The sequence below is a fragment of the Balaenoptera physalus genome, assembly GCF_965194825.1.
Source record: "Balaenoptera physalus genome assembly, chromosome: 8".
Classification (NCBI taxonomy): Eukaryota; Metazoa; Chordata; class Mammalia; order Artiodactyla; family Balaenopteridae; genus Balaenoptera; species Balaenoptera physalus.
Window position 1 is genome coordinate 68,569,548 of NC_138887.1, and position 19,064 is coordinate 68,588,611.

Consider the following 19,064-nt stretch of genomic DNA (forward strand, 5'->3'; position numbering starts at 1 on the left):
CTATATAATCCCTGCAAATTCAGATGCTTGCAAATAATGCATATTTGGGGATAGCTATGAACATTTGAAATCCTTCTTCTTAAATAAGTTGCTGAAAAAGGCATATTTTTTCCAGACATATTTATATGGGAGGAAAATATGTACTTTTAGCATATATATGTGTGTGTATATATATATATATATATATATATATATATATATATATATATATATATACATATATATATGGGAGGAAAATATGTACTTTTAGCCATAACAGTCTAGATAGAAAAAAAATCTTGCAGTTGGTTTCTAACGTAGACTAAAAATTACATTATAGAGAACATTTTAAAGGATGCATTTGTAATGCTAGAAAAATTTCTTCTCCAAAAATGTCAACATAGCATTTTAAACTAGGACAGGCGTACTCATTACCTGAATTTGTATAAAATGCAACCCAGGCAATTGAGATTTTTCTTTTTCAACAAAATGTTTAAATTAAAGATGATGAGAAAAAATTTTCTCTATGAACATGGTGATAACGTCATAAAGAATTAAAATCTATAGTCACAGCTAGAAATACAGATCAAATAAATCAGAGATGAGGTTAACTAGGTAAACTATTTCTCACATCCAGCCCTTCACCGAAGGGCAAAAATACAGTCACTTGACAGGTGTGTTTCTGATGGAAACCATAGAGTTATATCACTTGTAATTTAAAAAATAGTGGGATTATATTATTCTTCACTTGGAAGAAAATGTTTGACATAAGTCAATCACTGTCTCTTTCTGACCTATTTCTGGGACAGACACACACCATGAATCTAGAGGGAAATGTATTGAAAAGATATATAGGGTGGGTAGCAAAGAGGAGGATCTGTAGCAGAAAGAAGAAGAAAGATGAAATCTGGAATATAAAGAAATCTGGTGGAGTTAGAAGATTAGGACCGATGTGCAGACCACTTAACAGAAAATGGGGTGAAGGGAGAGGGGAAACCAATGAGGAATTGACCATTGACAGAAACATATTTTGAGAGAACAAAATGGAGAACAGAAGAAATTCAGGAAGCCAGTTTCTAAAAAATGGAATTGTAAAGAATGAGAATGTGATGAGAATACTTCTTAAAACAAAAAGATCCTCTAGCTATTTCCAACAGCTAAACATAAATGTGGCAGGCAGAAAAATGATCCCCTCAAAATGTCCACGCTCTAACTCTTGGAGCATTGTCCTGCATTGATCTAATCATATGTGTCCTTGAAAGCAGGGGGACCAGTCCCAGCTGGAGAGAATCAGACAGTGAGAAAAAAGACCTGATCCAATGTTGCTGGTTTGAGTATGGGGGAAGGAGCCCAAGAGCCATGGGGAGCAGCCTCTAGAAGTGGAAAAGGCAGGAAAACCGATTTTCCCCTAGAGCCTACTGAAGGAAACATAGCTGTGCAAGACCTTGATTTTAGCCCAGTGACACCGATGTCATACTCTGACTTATGGAATTGTAAGACAGTAAATTTGTGTTTTTCAAGTTTGTGGTAATTTGTTACAGCAGCAATAGAAGAACCGATATACTAGACCCTCGGGGGTCACCAAGGCACCAAAATGGCTAGCTGCTCTTTCTATACAAGGAAATAAAGAAATGACCAATCAACTGCTTTGATATAAGCCCTCAACCCTGCTACACTTCAAGCATCAAAATATATTCAGGGGGCTTCCCTGGTGGCGCAGTGGTTGAGAATCTGCCTGCCAATGCAGGGGACACGGATTCTAGCCCTGGTCTGGGAAGATCCCACATGCCGCGGAGCAACTGGGCCCGTGAGCCACAACTACTGAGCCTGCGCGTCTGGAGCCTGTGCTCCGCAACAAGAGAGGCCGCTATAGTGAGAGGCCTGCGCACCGCGATGAAGAGTGGCCCCCGCTCGCCACAACTAGAGAAAGCCCTTGCACAGAAACGAAGACCCAACACAGCCAAAATTAAATAAATAATTTAAAAAAATATATTTATATATATTCAGTATGTTCCAATAGTATCAAAGGAGCATTTTCATAACCACTATTGAACAAGCTCCCTTTGGCAATATAGTCAACAAGGACAAACAAAGGACTCCTGCAATTCTTCAGTTAATTATCAGTCTGTAGAAGAGTTTATTTCTGAAAGGAAATTATGATTCTCTTCCTGGTCATGATTTAGAGTGGCCTTGAAGAACTGCTGCCATGTTACCCAAGTGTACAACCTACCAGTTAGGTCAGAATTGTTAGCAGCCATAAAGAATTTGAATTTGAAACAGTGTATCCCAAGGTGGGCATGAATGCATAGAAATGCACTTATGTTTTAAGAGCAATATCACTAATATACAGAACATTATTTGTGTCATTTAACCTTAAGGTTGCCCATTAACTTAATCTTTATCTGAATAAGTCTTGTAAAACATGCTTAGCCTGAAAAGAGGATGCAGGAACAATATGGCATTAGTTTGCATTTTCAATTTCCATCAGCGAAAATGGTGAGTTACAGAAGGAGGAAGGGAAGGGGAGGGCATATGGGTGAGAAGAGCGAGGAGAGGGAGCAGGGTAGGGGAGAATATTAGGGAGAAGAGGAAGAGAGAAAAGAAATATACAGTGAGGGGAGGAAGACCAAGATCTGTAAATGACTCTCTAGTGCTAAAAATGCCATTATATACTTTATTTCTTTAATCCTCCCAACAACCATATGAATTAGTAAAAAGTTGTTAGTATCACCATTTTAGATAAATGGATCTGAGGCTAAGAGCTCGTTGAGATTCAAACCACATCTTGCAAATCCAAAATTCTTTCCAAGATGACATTAAACTTCTTTGCGTCCAAGTCCCTATTACCTTGAAATTGATTTTTTTTTGAAAAGGAGGAAGATGAAAGGTCATATTTCCAATCCAAGATTATGGCCCTATTTGAGAGATGTGTCCATTCAGCTAACACTTTACTGACTCCCATGAGAGCTAGCTCCAAGAAAGATTAGCTGACTTTGGTTTTCATTATATCCCTTTCTTTTTCACCTCTTCCAGTGCCAGATGACCCCAACCTGTCTGCCTTCAGGACACAAAGCATCCCATCCCAAGCTGCTTCTCACATCTACCCCAGCTTCATTAATGAACAAATGGACAGTTCCTGAGGCACTTGTGTCACTCTATGAGGGCTCTCAATCGAGTGTCTGCCTGTGAATTTGTCATATTTGGACCTAGAACATATTCTTAGCCCTCTTATACTTCTGACCTTGAAACACTCTTGGAGCAGAATTCTTGCCCCAGACCAGCCCTCTCAAACAAGACCCTCCTTTCCCCTTATGAGGACCCAAGCCCAGTCAAATAGTGCAGTTGCTGCACTGCAGACTGGTTTATCCGAAATTTAACCAGAGTCTCATAAAAACTGGGAAAAATCTTATGTATGTTCGGGAGAACCCAAGTGTAGTGACAAAGCCAGAGGACAGGGGCTGGGAAAACTGCAGAAAGGCCCCCATCACCTTGGGTCCCTTTAGTGACTGGAACGTCCTTTTCCAAAAGTGGGGGAGGGGAGTAGTCAAAGCTGAGAAAGAGCCTTCAAGATGTCTCAGTCTCCTCCTTAATTAGCTCAATGTGAGTGATAATGAAAACCCCTCGCGTTTGTACAGAGCTTCACTGTTTACAAAACGGTTTTCATGTGTATTATTTCATTAGTGTCTCCATTGGACTCATGAAATCTTGTGAGTCGGACTTACCCAAGGTACCTTAACGCGCTTAGCCCAGTCCAGACTGGAACCCAGGTTTTCTGCCTCCCAGGCCAGGTTCTTCCTCTGTATCGTAACACCTTCAATGATGCAGGGACATGTGTCAAGAAAATGGAAATGTGGAATATGAAGTGTAACAGCATAGTGCTAACACTTGAAAGAGATTTTTTTCAATAAGCTTATTTAATGTAATTCACAGATTTTTTTCCACTGAAATTATTATACTGTCTGTCCTTGTCTAGATTTAAGTAATAAAAACAGATTTATTTTGTTGACTGTTACGGGCTGAATGTTTGCTTCCCCCCAAAATTCATATGTTGAAATCCTAATCCCCAATGTATAGGTATTTGGAGATAGGGTCTCATACTTATGACTGAATCTGCTGGCACCTTGATCTTGGACTTCCCGGACCCCAGAACTATGAGAAATAAATGTCTGTTGTTTAAGCCACCCATTCCATGGTATTTTTGTTATAGCAGCCCAAGCAGATGAAGACATTGACTACAATGCAATATCATCAGGCTATTAATCAATGTAAAACAAACTTTGTGGGTCAAAAGTAAAGTCCATGCTGTAGGCATAAGTAAATCCATATTTTTCTCAATCCTATTTTATAAATTTATTATGTTTCATTATTTAAAAATGTGTACTCACAATTTTTTTTAATCAATTAATTAGTATATTTTTGGCTGTGTTGGGTCTTCTTTTCTGTACGAGGGCTTTCTCTAGTTGCGGCAAGTGGGGGCCACTCTTCATCGCGGTGCGCGGGCCTCTCACTATCGCGGCCTCTCTTGTTGCGGAGCACAGGCTCCAGACGCGCAGGCTCAGTAGTTGTGGCTCACGGGCCCAGTTGCTCCGCGGCATGTGGGATCTTCCCAGACCAGGGCTCGAGCCCGTGTCCCCTGCATTGGCAGGCGGATTCTCAACCACTGCACCACCAGGGAAGCCCTGTACTCACAATTTTAAGTATTCCTTTAGAGCAGCATTTCTCAACTCTGGCACTTTGAATCAGATAATTCTTTGTTGTCAGGGGCTGTCCTGCGTGCATTGTGAAATGGTTTGTAGCCTCCCTGGCCTCTACTCACTAGATGCCCGTAGAAACCCACCCACCCCCAGTCATGACAACCAAAAATGTGTCCAGATATTGCCAAATGTCTCCTGGGGGCCAAAATTGCTCCCTATTGAGAACCAAGGCTTTAGAATCTAATGTGTAGGTATCTCCTGAAATAACTACTTTATCTGCCCATCTTTTTTATTTCTTTACCTCGAGTTTAATTAAAAGATAGCAAGAATAGTGTTTTGTTTCAACAACAAAGGAAGTGAAATTTTATGTGCATTTATAAGAAGATTGAGAGGAATGGATGAATCAGAAGGATGAAGAGAAGGATAAAGTCAATATAAAAAGGGGTGGACCCTATGGAGAACAAGTATGGAGGTTCCTTAAAAAACTAAAAATAGAACTACCATACAACCCAGCGATCCCACTACTGGGCATATACCCTGAGAAAACCATAATTCAAAAAGAGTCATGTACCACAATGTTCCTTGCAGCTCTATTTACAATAGCCAGGACATGGAAGCAACCTAAGTGTCCATTGACAGATGAATGGATAAAGAAGACGTGGCACATATATACAATGGAATATTACTCAGCCATAAAAAGAAATGAAATTGAGTTGTTTGTAGTGAGGTGGATGGACCTCTAGTCTGTCATACAGAGTGAAGTAAGTCAGAAAGAGAAAAACAAATACCATATGCTAACACATATATATGGAATCTAAAAATAAAATGGTCATGAAGAACCTAGGGGCAAGACGGGAATAAAGACGCAGACCTACTAGAGAATGGACTTGAGGATATGGGGAGGGGGAAGGGTAAGCTGGAACAAAGTGAGAGAGTGGCATGGACATATATACACTACCAAATGTAAAATAGATAGCTAGTGGGAAGCAGCCGCATAGCACAGGGAGATCAGCTTGGTGCTTTGTGACCACCTAGAGGGGTGGGAATAGGGAGGATGGGAGGGAGACGCAAAAGGGAGGAGATATGGGGATATATGTATATGTATAGCTGATTCACTTCATTATAAAGCAGAAACTAACACACCATTGTAAAGCAATTATACGCCAATAAATACGTTAAAAAAAGAAAAATATGTAGAATATATATACAAAGAAATATTATACAGTAATGAAAATGAACAAAGTATTGACAACTTCAACAGTATAGATGACTTTCAGAAACATAATATTGAGTAAAAGAAGCCAGATAAAAAAGAACACATACTACAAGATTCTTTTTATATGATATTCCAGATAGGCAGAACTACTTGATGATATAAGGATAGAGAGAGACTGTCTTTGGAGGGGGTTAGTAGTGCTCAGGAAAGTACATGAGAAGGATACTGGTTATGTTCAATTTACTAATGTGGGTTATGTTTTTAAAATTGTGTTACTTTGTGAAATTTGATCAAACACACACTTTATATGAGGATACTTTTCTTTATATGTTTTACTTCACTAAAATGTACCTACAAGTAAAAAAAATAGTAAAGTGGAAAAGTCATTAATTACAACAGAATTTATCCAATCATAAGATTTTGGAAATGAAATGGCCTAGGGTATCGGTTTTCAAAGTCTGAGACTGAGTCCAGAATCTGTATCTTTAACTAACTGGCTTCTGCTATACCTCAAATAGTAACATTTGATAAGTGCTTGGAATTTGTAAATGGAAGTTTACTTTTTTACAATAAAATTGCATAATCTTTTTAAAAAATAAATAAATAAATAAAAAGGGTGAACCAATTCTAATTGAAGAGTTTCATGCAAATAGAAATGTGAATGCCATGGATTGCCTGGTCCACACCCTACATCCTACAACTCCCAATAATCACTGTAGAATTTTAAGTTTATTTACTTCTTTTTCCTTCCTGTAGATACAACTTTTCATTTTGAGGAAAACATGCATGGTAAACCTACTTACCTCTGAGAAAAAGTATGACAATTAAGTGTTGATGTATAGCCATTAGGGATAAACCCTGCTTGAGTTTGTAATCTCATTACAGTGGACTGTTCTGACAGAGAAATAAAGAGATATAAACACAGGCAAAAACCTAACAGTTCCTTACAATCTGATAAACCTTAACATCAATTAAAAAAAAAAAACGCATTTTATTCCAAAGGAATACTTTTGAGAGTCTTCCATAAAAATAGCTACTTGACCTGGTTTCATAAGCAGCAAGAACAGGGCTCAGTGGCCACTTAGGTTCCTGTACCTATGCCCCATTTCTTCAGGAGGCAGAAGACAGAACTGCCAAGATATCAATGTGATTTATTCCATTATACCTTCATGTTGCACTCAGCTTCTGGTGATTGGTACTCACTGTCAAGATCAGTTACAAAGGGCTGTGTTCACTGGCTTTTCATCTGGTAATGAATGAGGCTAAAACTACAGTGGAATATTTTTTTTTAATATTAATTTATTTATTTTATTTATTTTGGTTGTGTTGGGTCTTCGTTTCTGTGCGAGGGCTTTCTCTAGTTGCAGCAAGTGGGGGCCACTCTTCATTGCGGTGCGCGGGCCTCTCACTATCACGGCCTCTCTTGTTGCGGAGCACAGGCTCCAGACGCGCAGGCTCAGTAATTGTGGCTCACGGGCCCAGCCGCTCCGCAGCATGTGGGATCTTCCCAGACCGGGGCACGAACCCGTGTCCCCTGCATTGGCAGGCAGACTCTCAACCACTGCGCCACCAGGGAAGCCCCTACAGTGGAATATTTTTAGTGCTGGACCAGTGACCACTACAGAAGCTTTTACTCTATCTTGGAAGCTCAATTTAATCCATGGAATAGGGTGATCCATCATCCCAGTTTGCCCAGGACTTTCCTGGTTTTACCACTGAAAATCCCACATCCCAAGGAACCCCTCAGTCCTGGACAAACCTAAACAGTGGGTTACCCTGTTTGAGTTATGAGTTTTTGACAGAATATTTATTGAAGTTAACTTTTAGAAAGTGTTTTCCAAGAGTTGGAAAGATAAGGTCAAGAATAGTCTCTACATCTACTTTTAAAGGAAAAAAAAATTCTATCTTGTAACAATCAAGTAGCACTTGGCATTTGGAATATACATTTAACTAGCCTGTATGACTTCCAGGTATTTGCTGCTGCGTTTGTGAAGACGAGCATTTCCAAGGGCAAAAGAACAATCTTTTTCTGAGTGCTTCCTTTAAGCAAGGACACGCTGCCAACTTGAAAGGAAATAAAGGCCACACTTTGTCTTTGGGGGGATCCTACAGTTATTCCCCTGCAAATTTAATTCAAACAGGTCTTGAGATCTGAAACATGGAGATATCCACAAATTAGAGGATACTCGGATTTTAAAAAGGAAAGAAAAGAAATCCAGGCCACAGAGAACTATCTCAAAGTAGCAATAGTGTTTCCTTTTCATGTTAATCACTCTAGTCCTGAGAACATGTTTTGAAAGTCTATATTGTGAATAAAATTTCTTGAGATTGTCTCTATATGAAATATGCACACTTCAAATTTTAAAACCTAAAAGTTGGGCTTCCCTGGTGGCGCAGTGGATGAGAATCTGCCTGTCAATGCCAGGGACACGGGTTCGAGCCCTGGTCTGGGAGGATCCCACATGCCGCGGAGCGACTAGGCCCGTGAGCCACAACTACTGAGCCTGCGCGTCTGGAGCCTGTGCTCCGCTACAAGAGAGGCCGCGATAATGAGAGGCCCGCGCACCGCGATGAAGAGTGGCCCCCGCTTGCCGCAACTAGAGAAAGCCCTCGCACAGAAACGAAGACCCAACACAGCCATAAATACATAAATAAATAAATAAATCCAAAGTTTAAAAAAACAAACAAACCTAAAAGTTACTGTCTTCCAGCAAGTCAATTTCATTAAAAAAAAAATAGCATGCGTGTATAAAATGTGCAAATCAATGTTATTCTAATACGTCGCTTTTAGAATTATTAATTATACAAATATACCATTCAACTAGTGTATTAATGATTCCTTTAGAAAATGCAGCATTATTTTAATTTTATCACTCAAAAATATACCTCTTTAGAATATCACTATCTTAAAATAAAAGGATTTATTTAGAGAAATTGCTATTGGAAAATGTTATTTTAGTTTTTTGAACAATTTTAAGAATCTGCTTGACTTATAAAACTGATGATAACCTTCAGAACATTTATTATATGTTCATTGTACGATGTACTTATAGATTATACTTGATCCTGTCCATTACATGAGAAAGATTTGTGATAAATCCTTTTACTTGATCCGTTATTAGGGTCCCAAACCAACTTAAAAACAAAAATCCCCAACGTAAGTGTTATTGTATTTAAACAGGAACTTGATTCTGTAATGGAGTAGAGACACTTTTCACCACAGATCATGATAAAACTTAAGAAAATTAGTCTAGAGTCTGTCTTTATATCACCAGGTTACAAATAAGCTATTTTGTCACTATAGTTATGGTTTGACATATCCACTGTCAAAGGTATGACCGAAGTGAATAGAAATATTTAAGCTCCCAAAGTTTTAGGGAATTCTGAGTCATGAAGCTCAAGTAATGTTTCTCAAATTCTAGGGGCTATTGGTATCTGCCAACAGTTCAAAAATATAGATATAAATCTTAGGAGTCACCAAAATTAATTTTACCTTGTTTGGCACTTCCCTTGTAAGACCCCATTTCAAATGTAAGGGTCTTAAAATAAAAGTCTTGAATTTAAGGTGGTATCGCAATTCCTTTTTAGTAATGTAACTGGAGAACTCTTATATGTAGTCCACATCTTAGTTTGGCGCCTACAGGTTAATCCTGCAAGACTTTGATGTTAGTATATTCTGTGAAGTATTTAATGACAGTATTACCAGTGTCCACCTCAAGACGTATGTAATGGTCACATTTTGATTATCTCTCAGGCCCCAGTTACACAGAACATTATAATCAGAAATGTATCAGAGACATCCAGTGTCATAACACTGGTTTCAATTAATTGCATGTACATTACGTAAAATCTGGTTTATAGCCAAAAGATGGTTATAAAGCAATAAAAGCAAGAGTAGCTGAAGTTGAACACAAACACACACACTGAAAATATGGCATCTTTTAAAAAAATAAATATGTACCAAGATCGAAACACGATACCAGGGAAAGTGATCTGAAGCCACCCAAGTCCTGAAATGGTTTGTGGTTTAGGCAATTTTTTTTAATTGGCCATCAACTCTTCACTGTGTTCTCCTTTCCTAGTTCAATGCTGGAGTTTGGGAATGATGCAACTACAGGGGAAGGCTTCAGTGCTCCGTGGAGACAAAAGAACCAAGACAGTTAACTCAGGCTAACAAGTGACTGCCTCAGACAAACTAAAAAATCCGGTCCAGCTGTTTTGCATATGTTTGACACTAACTGGCTTTTAGATTAAAAATATGACTTTCTGCCCCCGCAGAAAGTTTAAATAAAAAATGGCTTTTTTTTTTTTTTTAAAAAGCATCAGAAAGCTTTCATACTATGTATATATTTACTACAAAAGCTGAACCAAACACACACACAGTAAGGGGGAAAATTGACTCCAATTGATAGCTGGTTTAAAAAAATAAAATAGGCAAACCAAATAATCTGAAAATAGGGTTTGTCATGGAAACAGTATATTAATGGGACCATATTCCCAGTAGCTTTATGGTTTTTCAGGCAAGTCTTATTTTGCCATCACTGTTGAAAGAAACAAAAGAATACACTGGCTTTCTGTATGCTACACAATTTAAAATAAGTTGTTTTGTAAAAACAAAGCCTGCTGGTGGCTTAAAAATGTCTTTTCAAATTACTTAAATCCAGCATTATAAAACCTGTCTGCATCAAATTTTATAGTTACATCATTTTAAGGACACCCACAATAAGAATGCTTTGTATTTATTCTTTGAATAGAGACTAATAATCTTAAAATTTTTTTCCAGAAACTATCTGTTGAATAATCTAGTGAGAAGACCTGTTTTAATTTAGCCTAAGAATTGCTATTTTTTGTGTGCCTACACAATAAAACCTTCTCCAATATCTACTATATTAGATTAATGTAACAAAGAAAAAAAGAACATAAAGTTGCACCTTGCTAATTAAAATTGAATGCTCTATTTTCAGTTAGATTTAAGTTTTTCATTTGCCTTAAAATAAATAATGATGATGACTTCTAAGACAACTGCCTTATAACCATGAAAGTAACTCTATTGTATTAAAGGTCTTCATTTTAGCCCCTTGTCATTTTATCACAAAATGTTTTCATGGGAAAATTTAATATAGATGTTTTTAGCGTATAAAGGAATAAGAGACTTGTTTTCCAAAGGTATTTGAGGTTTTCCATCTGGCATTCTCCTTTTCTCATAACCTTATTTCCATATTGTAAAATATATAAGTAAACTTTGTATATTTTATAAAAATTAGTGTGTATACTTATGTGTATATTTTATAGAGAGATATAGATATATGTATATATACACTCTACATATTATACACTTACATTAATTCTAACTAAGAGTAGACCAACTAGATAATTCCTCTAGGGAAGGTTCCTTGAACAATATAAAAATGGATCTTCAGAAGCAAACAACAAAACAGCCTTATACACCCAACTGCTGCTTAAAATGCTTATAAACACACAGTCAGTTAACCGTTTATTGATTGCCTATTTATGGTTTTGGAATATCCAAGATTATGGAAAGTATAAGATAATACTTCATAAAAATCGTGACAAAGATGATGGTGGATGATTTAAAAATAAACCTCCATATTATAGAAAGTTACGTAAATGTACCCTTTAAAAGGAAAAAAAGCTGTAATAAAATTAGAGTTCTCTTTTTAATAATCTTCTTTGAGTAAAGAAATAATTTGTAAACTTCTATTTTATATTGTTACTGTCATGGAAGCAGATCTTTTCTAGGGACTTCACATCAATCACTACAATGCAAGTCGGTTAATTCTTTGGAAGGACTGGTCTGAAGGTTTAAAGATAGACTTTTTCGTTGAAATTCCTGAATTTATATACTGTGGGATTGGCTATAGACACTATAAAATGTAAAGGTAGTTCATAGTGCATACAGTTCCAGCTCTATTATTTTCAGGCGCAAAAACCATATAATTTTGTACAAAACTTTGATTTTTTTATTTGTGAAATTAAAAATATGGTATTATATATATAAACTTCTATTCCTCTATAAATATAGATGATTTTGTGATAATGAACAGAATAAATGCATACCAAATTCAAATTCATTGTCATTTTAGGGTATGACAGACATAGATAGATTTAGGTCCTAAGTACCGGCATTTTGATAAACTCTTAAAAGTTTAAAACAATACAATCAGGAGGATTGCTTTTCTCCTCTTTTTCACAGAGAACTAAAGTGAATATTTTTAAATGGCTTTGAAAGATTTACATTTGACACATTTCTGTAAATCCAAAAAGGAGCACACAGGATTTAGTGCAGTAGACCTGCACACATTCTCCCTTTAGCATGCATGCCCATATTTTGTTTATTTCAGGAGCTAATCCCATCAATTATTCCACCTCCTTTACCGCCTGGAATCTTACCAGGTTATTATTAGTGATGTGGATTGTTTCTCCCTCAGAATGTGTTGTTGAATAATAATCGTAATAATATGTTGAAAGTGTACAAGTTTTACATTTTAAAGTTTCTGATATATGTCTAATTATTATTTGATTGAAAATAAGAAAGTAGCACTTCATTTTGAGGACGTCCATTACACTGAAATCTCCTTCAAGTTTTCATATTCAGTTTACCGTTTTGCTGTCCTGTTACGGAAAGCAAAGATCAGCTCCTTAACAAAGCTTTCCAGGTGACCTAACATTTCCATTTTACAGAACGGTAAATCTTTATGCAGGCTGTGTCAATCCTAGAGGCAGGTTGCCAGGCATCCGTATGCAATTAGAATTAACATTTTATAACTCCCATCTTCAGTCTCTCCCAACCCACACAAAGATTCATGCCTCTTCCCAAATCTCAGTAACCACATCTTTCCATGACGCTGGGCGAACCCATACCAGGTTTTAGACGCTGGAGAATGAAATGAGCTCATCTACCAAAAATTAGACTTAAAAAAAGTTTGGCATTGGTTATCCCACTCACCCTCTAACCAACTTAGGTGGAAGAAGGGAGTGTCTGGGTGTTTGAGGCCAGAGCGAGGGAGGCTGCAGCTTCTAGTGCCCACATCCGTGGGCCTCCTCGAAGCTAGGGGTAAGGTTCTGGACAGTGAAAACTTCAGCTTCGGATAGTCTAAGGGACAGGCGTTTGCAATCTGGCCCCGGACAAGGGCTGACTTGGGATGGGCGGGGTTCCACTCTCGGACTTGCAAGCTTTGTGGAGTTCTGTACCTTAAGAGCCCGGACCCCAGCAAGGACGGGGAGGGAGGGAGCAGACAGAGGAGCAGGAAAGTGATCCGGGCGGTGCAAACCCAAGCGCTCCCCACCCCTCGTAAGGGAGGGGCGCGCCAGCACCAACAGAAGCAATGAGCAGTGAGCTCTGGTTTTCTCTCTGCGGTACTCTGCAAAGGGCAAGAAGAAAAAGTCTCAAATGGTTAAACCGCCCTAAATAATTACAATTTAAACCAAAAAAAAAAAAAAAGGAAACTAAAAGAAAAACCCGTGAACGGTCGTCATTTAAATACAAATATACTTACAAAAATCTTACACAGGCTATTTACAATCATAAAAGCGTACAGTCCTGGTACCAGAGCAAGAGAGGTCTGTTCATCCCCCTCTGGCAGTTGGGCCCTCGAGTCCCTCTGCCCCCAGCGACAGAAGCTTTTGCAGGAGCCTTGTTGTTAAAAGGAGCCCTCGAAAGTGAATGGCTAGTGAGAAAGGCTCGAGTAGCCAGACTTGGCAAGGATTCCATAGGGCCAGCTTTTTGGGGTGGCTGGGACCAGGCCGAGGGCTGGGAATGGGCTGAGTCCCCGGTCTCAGACGGTGGTCTCCCCCTGTTTGCTATTGGTGAGCCTAGTGTAGAACTTCCTCCAGGAGTTGAGGGTCTTGCCGGACCAGATCCAGAAGCCTGACGTGATGCCCACGATCAGCGTCATAAGATACTTGATCATGAAGACTGTGAAGTCAGGGCTCATGGGCGGGTGCGGCGGGGCGCCGCCCGCCTGGAGGTGGGGGCAGGGGATAGCATAGCTCTTGCAGCTCTGGGCCACCCAGCTGCGCTCCCACTGGTCCCGGAAGGCCTGCTCGTAGAAGTAGCAGGCAATGACGATAGTGGCTGGCACCGTGTAGAGCACGCTGAAGACACCGATGCGCACCATGAGCTTCTCCAGCTTCTCGGTCTTGGTGCCGTCGTGCTTCATGATAGTGCGAATGCGGAAGAGGGACACGAAGCCGGCCAGTAGGAAGGACGTGCCGATGAACAGGTACACGAAGAGTGGCGCCAGCACGAAGCCGCGCAGTGCGTCCACGTTGTTGAGCCCCACGAAGCACACCCCGCTCAGCACATCGCCGTCCACCTGGCCCAGCGCCAGGATGGTGATGGTCTTGATGGCCGGCACGGCCCAGGCGGCCAGGTGAAAGTACTGCGAGTTGGCCTCGATGGCCTCGTGGCCCCACTTCATGCCAGCCGCCAGGAACCAGGTGAGCGACAGGATCACCCACCAGATGGAGCTGGCCATGCTGAAGAAGTAGAGCATCATGAAGAGGATGGTGCAGCCCTCCTTCTTGGTGCCCTGCGCCACCGTGCGTGCCCCATCCTCCGCGAATTTGTCGTTACACACCACCCGGTCCTCCAGCAGGAAGCCGGCGATGTAGGCCACGGCCACTGCCGTGTAGCAGCCCGACAGGAAGATGATGGGCCGCTCCGGGTAGCTGAAGCGCCGCATGTCCACCAGGTACGTGAGCACCGTGAAGAGCGTGGAGGCGCAGCACAGCACTGACCAGATGCCGATCCAGGTGCGCGAGAAGCGCAGCTCCTCCGGCCCAAAATACATAAGCCCGTACACCTTGGTCGGCTCGCAGGGCGCGCCGCAGTCCTTCTCCCCCAGGAAGTGGTAGTTGAGGTAGGAGGGCACCTTGAGGGCGCGCGGGCACGAGAACTTGCCTCGTTCCGACGCGCCGGCGCCCCCCGCGAAGCCTCCCCCCCGGAAGCCTCCGCCGCCGTGCTGTGGGTTGCTGGTCCAGAACTCAGGCAGCAGCGAGGGCGTCGGGGTGCCCCTGTCCGACGTGTTCTGGCCCACGCACAGCTCGCCAGCGCCGTGCACCGGGAACTTCTCGCACTTGAGCGTGTCAGGCCACTGGAAGCCGAACTTGTTCATGAGCGCCTCGCAGCCCTGGCGCGCGCGCTCGCACAGGGAGCGGCAAGGCGGCAGAGCCTGCTCCAGCACGGTGCACACGGGCGCGTACATGGAGCACAGGAAGAACTTGAGCTCCGCGGAGCACTGCACCTTCACTAGCGGGTAGAACTGGTGCACCTCGAGGCCCGCATCCTCCTGGTTCGTGTGGCCCAGCAGGTTGGGCATGATGGTCTGGTTGTACGCGATGTCCGTGCACAGCGGGATGGAGATGGGCTGGCAGTAGCCGTGGTCCGGTATAGAGATGCCCCGCTCGCCGTTGTACTGCTGCCCGCTCTGCTGCTGCTGAGGCGGCGGGGGCTGCTGCCCCGGCCCGGGCCCCTGGCCGGCCGCCTGCGCCCGGACCCCCAGCAGCAGCGGAGCCTCCAGTAGCCAAAGCAGTAGTAGCAGCCCGCGCGCCAAGCGCCCGGAGTCAACTGGGGGGGGACGGCGGCGGCTGCCCGCGTCCCCGCTCCCCTCCGCCACCGGTCCCGTGCGCAGCGCCCCGGCACAAAGTTCCCAGCTTGCGCCGCTGCCGGCGGCGGCCCGGGACTTCTTAGGCGCCTCCTCCTCAGCCATACTTTCTCGGCTCCTTTCTTGGCGCCTCTCGGCTGGGGCTGGCTGTGGCGCGGCCGGCGGCTGCTCCCCCTGCGGCCGGGGCGATCTCCTCCCCGCCGGTGCCCTCCGTCGAGCCCAAGCAGTGCTCGGCCCGCTCCCCCGGCTCCCGCTCCGCGTCCCGCAGCCGCCGCCGCCGCGGAAACTTGCGATTCATGAAGCGCGGGCTGCGGGGAGAGCCCGGCTGGCTCGGGCGCGCCGGGGTCGCGTCCCGCCTTCCTGGCCCTCGGCTAGCTGGCTCCCGGCTGGCGGCGCCGCGCTAGTGGCGGCGGCCGGGTAGAGCGCACAACTCTCGGCAGCCCAGCAGCCTCGGCTCCCCCCTGCGCCTCCGCCTCCTCCTTCGCCGCCGCCGCCTGACCATTTGTGTCAACCCCTCAACTCGCTCGCTCTCCTCTCCCTCGCGCGCCCTCGGACCGGTTTCCAGGCGCCCCGCAGTCTGTCTTTCACCGGGAGGGAGGAGCCTTGAAACAGACGCGGAACTGGAGGCTCAGGGACCGTCGCCCAATCGCTGTACTGACTTGCCGGCGCAAAGGGCGCCAGCCGCGGTGTTCCCAGAGCGAAAGTCGGAGGCGGGCGGGAGAAGGAGGAGGCGGGAGAGGGAGGAAGTAGTAGTGGTGCAGAGGCACCTCTCGGCACAAAGAGTGGGTTTGCTATGAAGCGGGACAGGCTTGGTTGCTTTTGCTTCTGCGGAAGAAAGGGCGAGGACAAGTAGGAGAATGGTCCCATATGCTGCTGGAGATAATGAATAGGAGTCGGCGGACCGCCGCTCGACTTAGCTTTTCTTTTATCCATTTTTGTGTTTAAAAATTCTGCTCCTAACGCTGGTTACAAACAGCAAACCAAGTGCTTCGATCAGAACAGATACCTTTGACTTAAGGAACGCACGGCTTCCTTTGAGTTTCTCTCTGTCGAGGTTTTGTTTTAAATATTACTCTCAAATCCTAGAGCTCTCAGGCTGGGCTTGGCGGGCTTTGGACGCGCCATTTCCCCCAAGGAGAAGTTCACGGGATCGCTATCAAAGGAAGAAAAACAACCACCAAACACAAACTTTGAAGGAATTTAAAAAGTAAAGTGAGATATACAGTACGCTATTATTATCTTTTCTGTGGTCGAACTCCTTTTTCTCCTCTTTATCAATCCAGAAACAGAAGCAAAGAGAAACTGCCCATTAAATATTTAGAGAGAAAAACTTGAGAACCCGACGACCTCTCTGAGGGAGCAGAGGGAGCCCGCACAGCCTGAGACCCCAGAGGTGGTTCGGGGCCGGAACTGCGCCTGCGGGCAGCCTGGGCCCTGGGGGAGCTCCTGGGAGCCTTTCAAAGCCCGGAGACGCCCACGGATCTGTGGGAAATCCTGGGAGGGTCAGACCCGGGCCAGCTGGGTGCCACAGGCTGGGCTGCAGAGTGGTCTTCCACTCAGACGCAGAACTGCGGATGCCGGTTCACAAAACAAAATAACACAATTCATCTCAGCCGACTTACATTCTCCTTGTTTTCGTGTAAGATTTTTTAAAGTGATGCTTTGACTATGTGACTCAGTTTTATCAATAAGATGCCACTGTATTATTAATTCTACCTAGGATTGGTTGACCTATGATTAGACTCTCTCTTGGGATACTTTTCTACAGTTATTTTCTATCTTTCGTTTATCCATTCATTTGTTTAGTAAATACTTACCAAGCTCATATTATGCTATAAGCACTGTTAGGTAGTAGAATACAAAGATAAGCAAGACATGGGCTGGCCTTACGGGAAGGCATAGTGCAGTGGGGCACAGAGATGTAGATCAGTTCTCTTGATGCCCATCCCAAAGCCAGAGGAGCACAGGAAAGCAGCCAGCCAGTGGAAGTGGGTAGGGAGGGTTCTTGTGGAGAAGTGGGTGGAAGGTGCAAAATACAGGAGCTCTGAAGTGCTTAAATTGTTGCAGGGGGAGGGGGGTGGGTGTGGCTGACATATTATGAGGAAGGCAGGAGAAAAATTTTAATCCATGCTAAAAATTTGGGTTAAATTATATAGACAACAGGGCACTGTTGAGGGTCACTTTTTCCCACATAAGCAGGGGGTGGCTTCAGGGGTGGCTGAACAATATTGTTATAATTTATATCGTTTGATATGTTAAACTCAACTAAAATGCAACTTTTTTGGTCTTTTTTTAAAGAGCAATGCTCCTCAAATGGTGATCTCTGAACCAGCAGCAGCACCTGGGAACTTGTTAAAAATGCAGATTCTCCAGCCCCGTCCATACCTACTGAGTCAGACATCCAGGTGAGTCTGATGCACTCAAAGTTTAAGGACCATTGCTCTAGAGAATAACTGTTGTATCCTTTTCTACACTGAGCACTATATTAATCATTTTGAGGTCAATTCTATCTTAAAATTGTCATATTCGTGGATACCAAATGGTATTTTATATTGGGCCTGATCATTTACTGTCTAATCAATCTGGTCATCAGATCTACAAAATTGAATTGATCATCTAATTCCTGAGAATGAATCAGACCACTGAACTGCCTAGGGCCACAATGACTGAACACAGAGCCCTCATTCATAAATCATTTAAATCATGAAACAGGAAATTCAACTGGAAGTAAAACTCTTCATTCTCACATAATTCATAGGATGGATTTTAAAAGACAATTCCAGCTGGATAATGTACCCACTAAAAAAAGTTCAGTTTATCAATATTCGCAGATATGCTCTTAAGAGCCCCAGAGTTTTTCAGAGCTTTGCAGTGGTTCAGCAGGTGGCTTCAGGATGACTGGGAAAGAGGGAACCTGGGGCACAATGTCACTGGGAAGCTTAAACATTAGTCTACATGTAAAGGTCACTACTTTATGTGAGTGTCACTTGTCCTACATACTAAAAGGTCACTGTGAATTTCATCACCATGCATGTTGGTGTCTCTAAAGATTGTGCAGTCATATCTTTACCTGTTGAAACGAAATGACATCTATTTGTTTCAGATATATATATTATCATTTTTCAAATATTCATGGATGTAGTAAATTCATAAAATTCATATTTGTTTTAAAGCATTTCTGGATTCCTATTTTTTTAAAGAAAATGCAACAAGTATCATAATGAATGTACAACAGGTATCAAATGTGAATGAGTGTGTGTGTGTGTGTGTGTGTGTTGACATAATTCATGAAAGATTTTGGTATTGAAAAGGAGGTTGGGAAACACAGGTGCTCTCTGAGGTCCTTAGAGAACTCACAGTTCATAACTATTCATTTCATCCTCTAGCATCCTGGCCCGCAGTCTCCCGGGGACACCTTTTCTCTAGCCTCTCACCCTGGTGCTCTTTCTTCTGCTGATAATGTCCCATGCTTAGAAACTTTACCAAGCCATGTTTCTTCTGCCACTCCTCTTGTGTAAAGACTTCTCTGTCTTGTGTTCCATTCTCTCA

The 19,064-nt window shown here is 42.8% G+C and overlaps 2 protein-coding genes across 17 annotated transcripts in view; one reads left to right on the top strand and one right to left on the bottom strand.

Annotated features, from left to right (window-relative positions):
- The window catches only part of MTERF1 (mitochondrial transcription termination factor 1), a 602,843-nt gene that overhangs the window by 472,929 nt on the left and 110,850 nt on the right, over nt 1-19,064 (top strand). For 14 of the 16 annotated variants that reach the window (XR_014266393.1, XR_014266394.1, XR_014266395.1 and 11 more), the window contains one exon: nt 17,814-17,920. The exons of 1 other annotated variant lie outside the window; for it this stretch is intronic. Coding sequence is in view for 3 of the 15 variants with exons in the window: in XM_082471747.1 (XP_082327873.1) it covers nt 17,814-17,920 (107 nt within the window). In the remaining 12 variants the exon portion in view is untranslated. Of the gene's footprint in view, nt 1-16,212; nt 16,723-17,813; nt 17,921-19,064 lie in introns of those variants that run through there. One more of the 16 variants, XM_082471745.1, reaches the window with a different exon arrangement.
- FZD1 (frizzled class receptor 1) lies at nt 11,848-16,050 on the bottom strand. Its single transcript, XM_082471865.1, has one exon. The coding sequence runs from the start codon at nt 15,618-15,620 to the stop codon at nt 13,686-13,688; it is 1,935 nt and encodes a 644-aa protein (XP_082327991.1). The 5' UTR covers nt 15,621-16,050; the 3' UTR covers nt 11,848-13,685.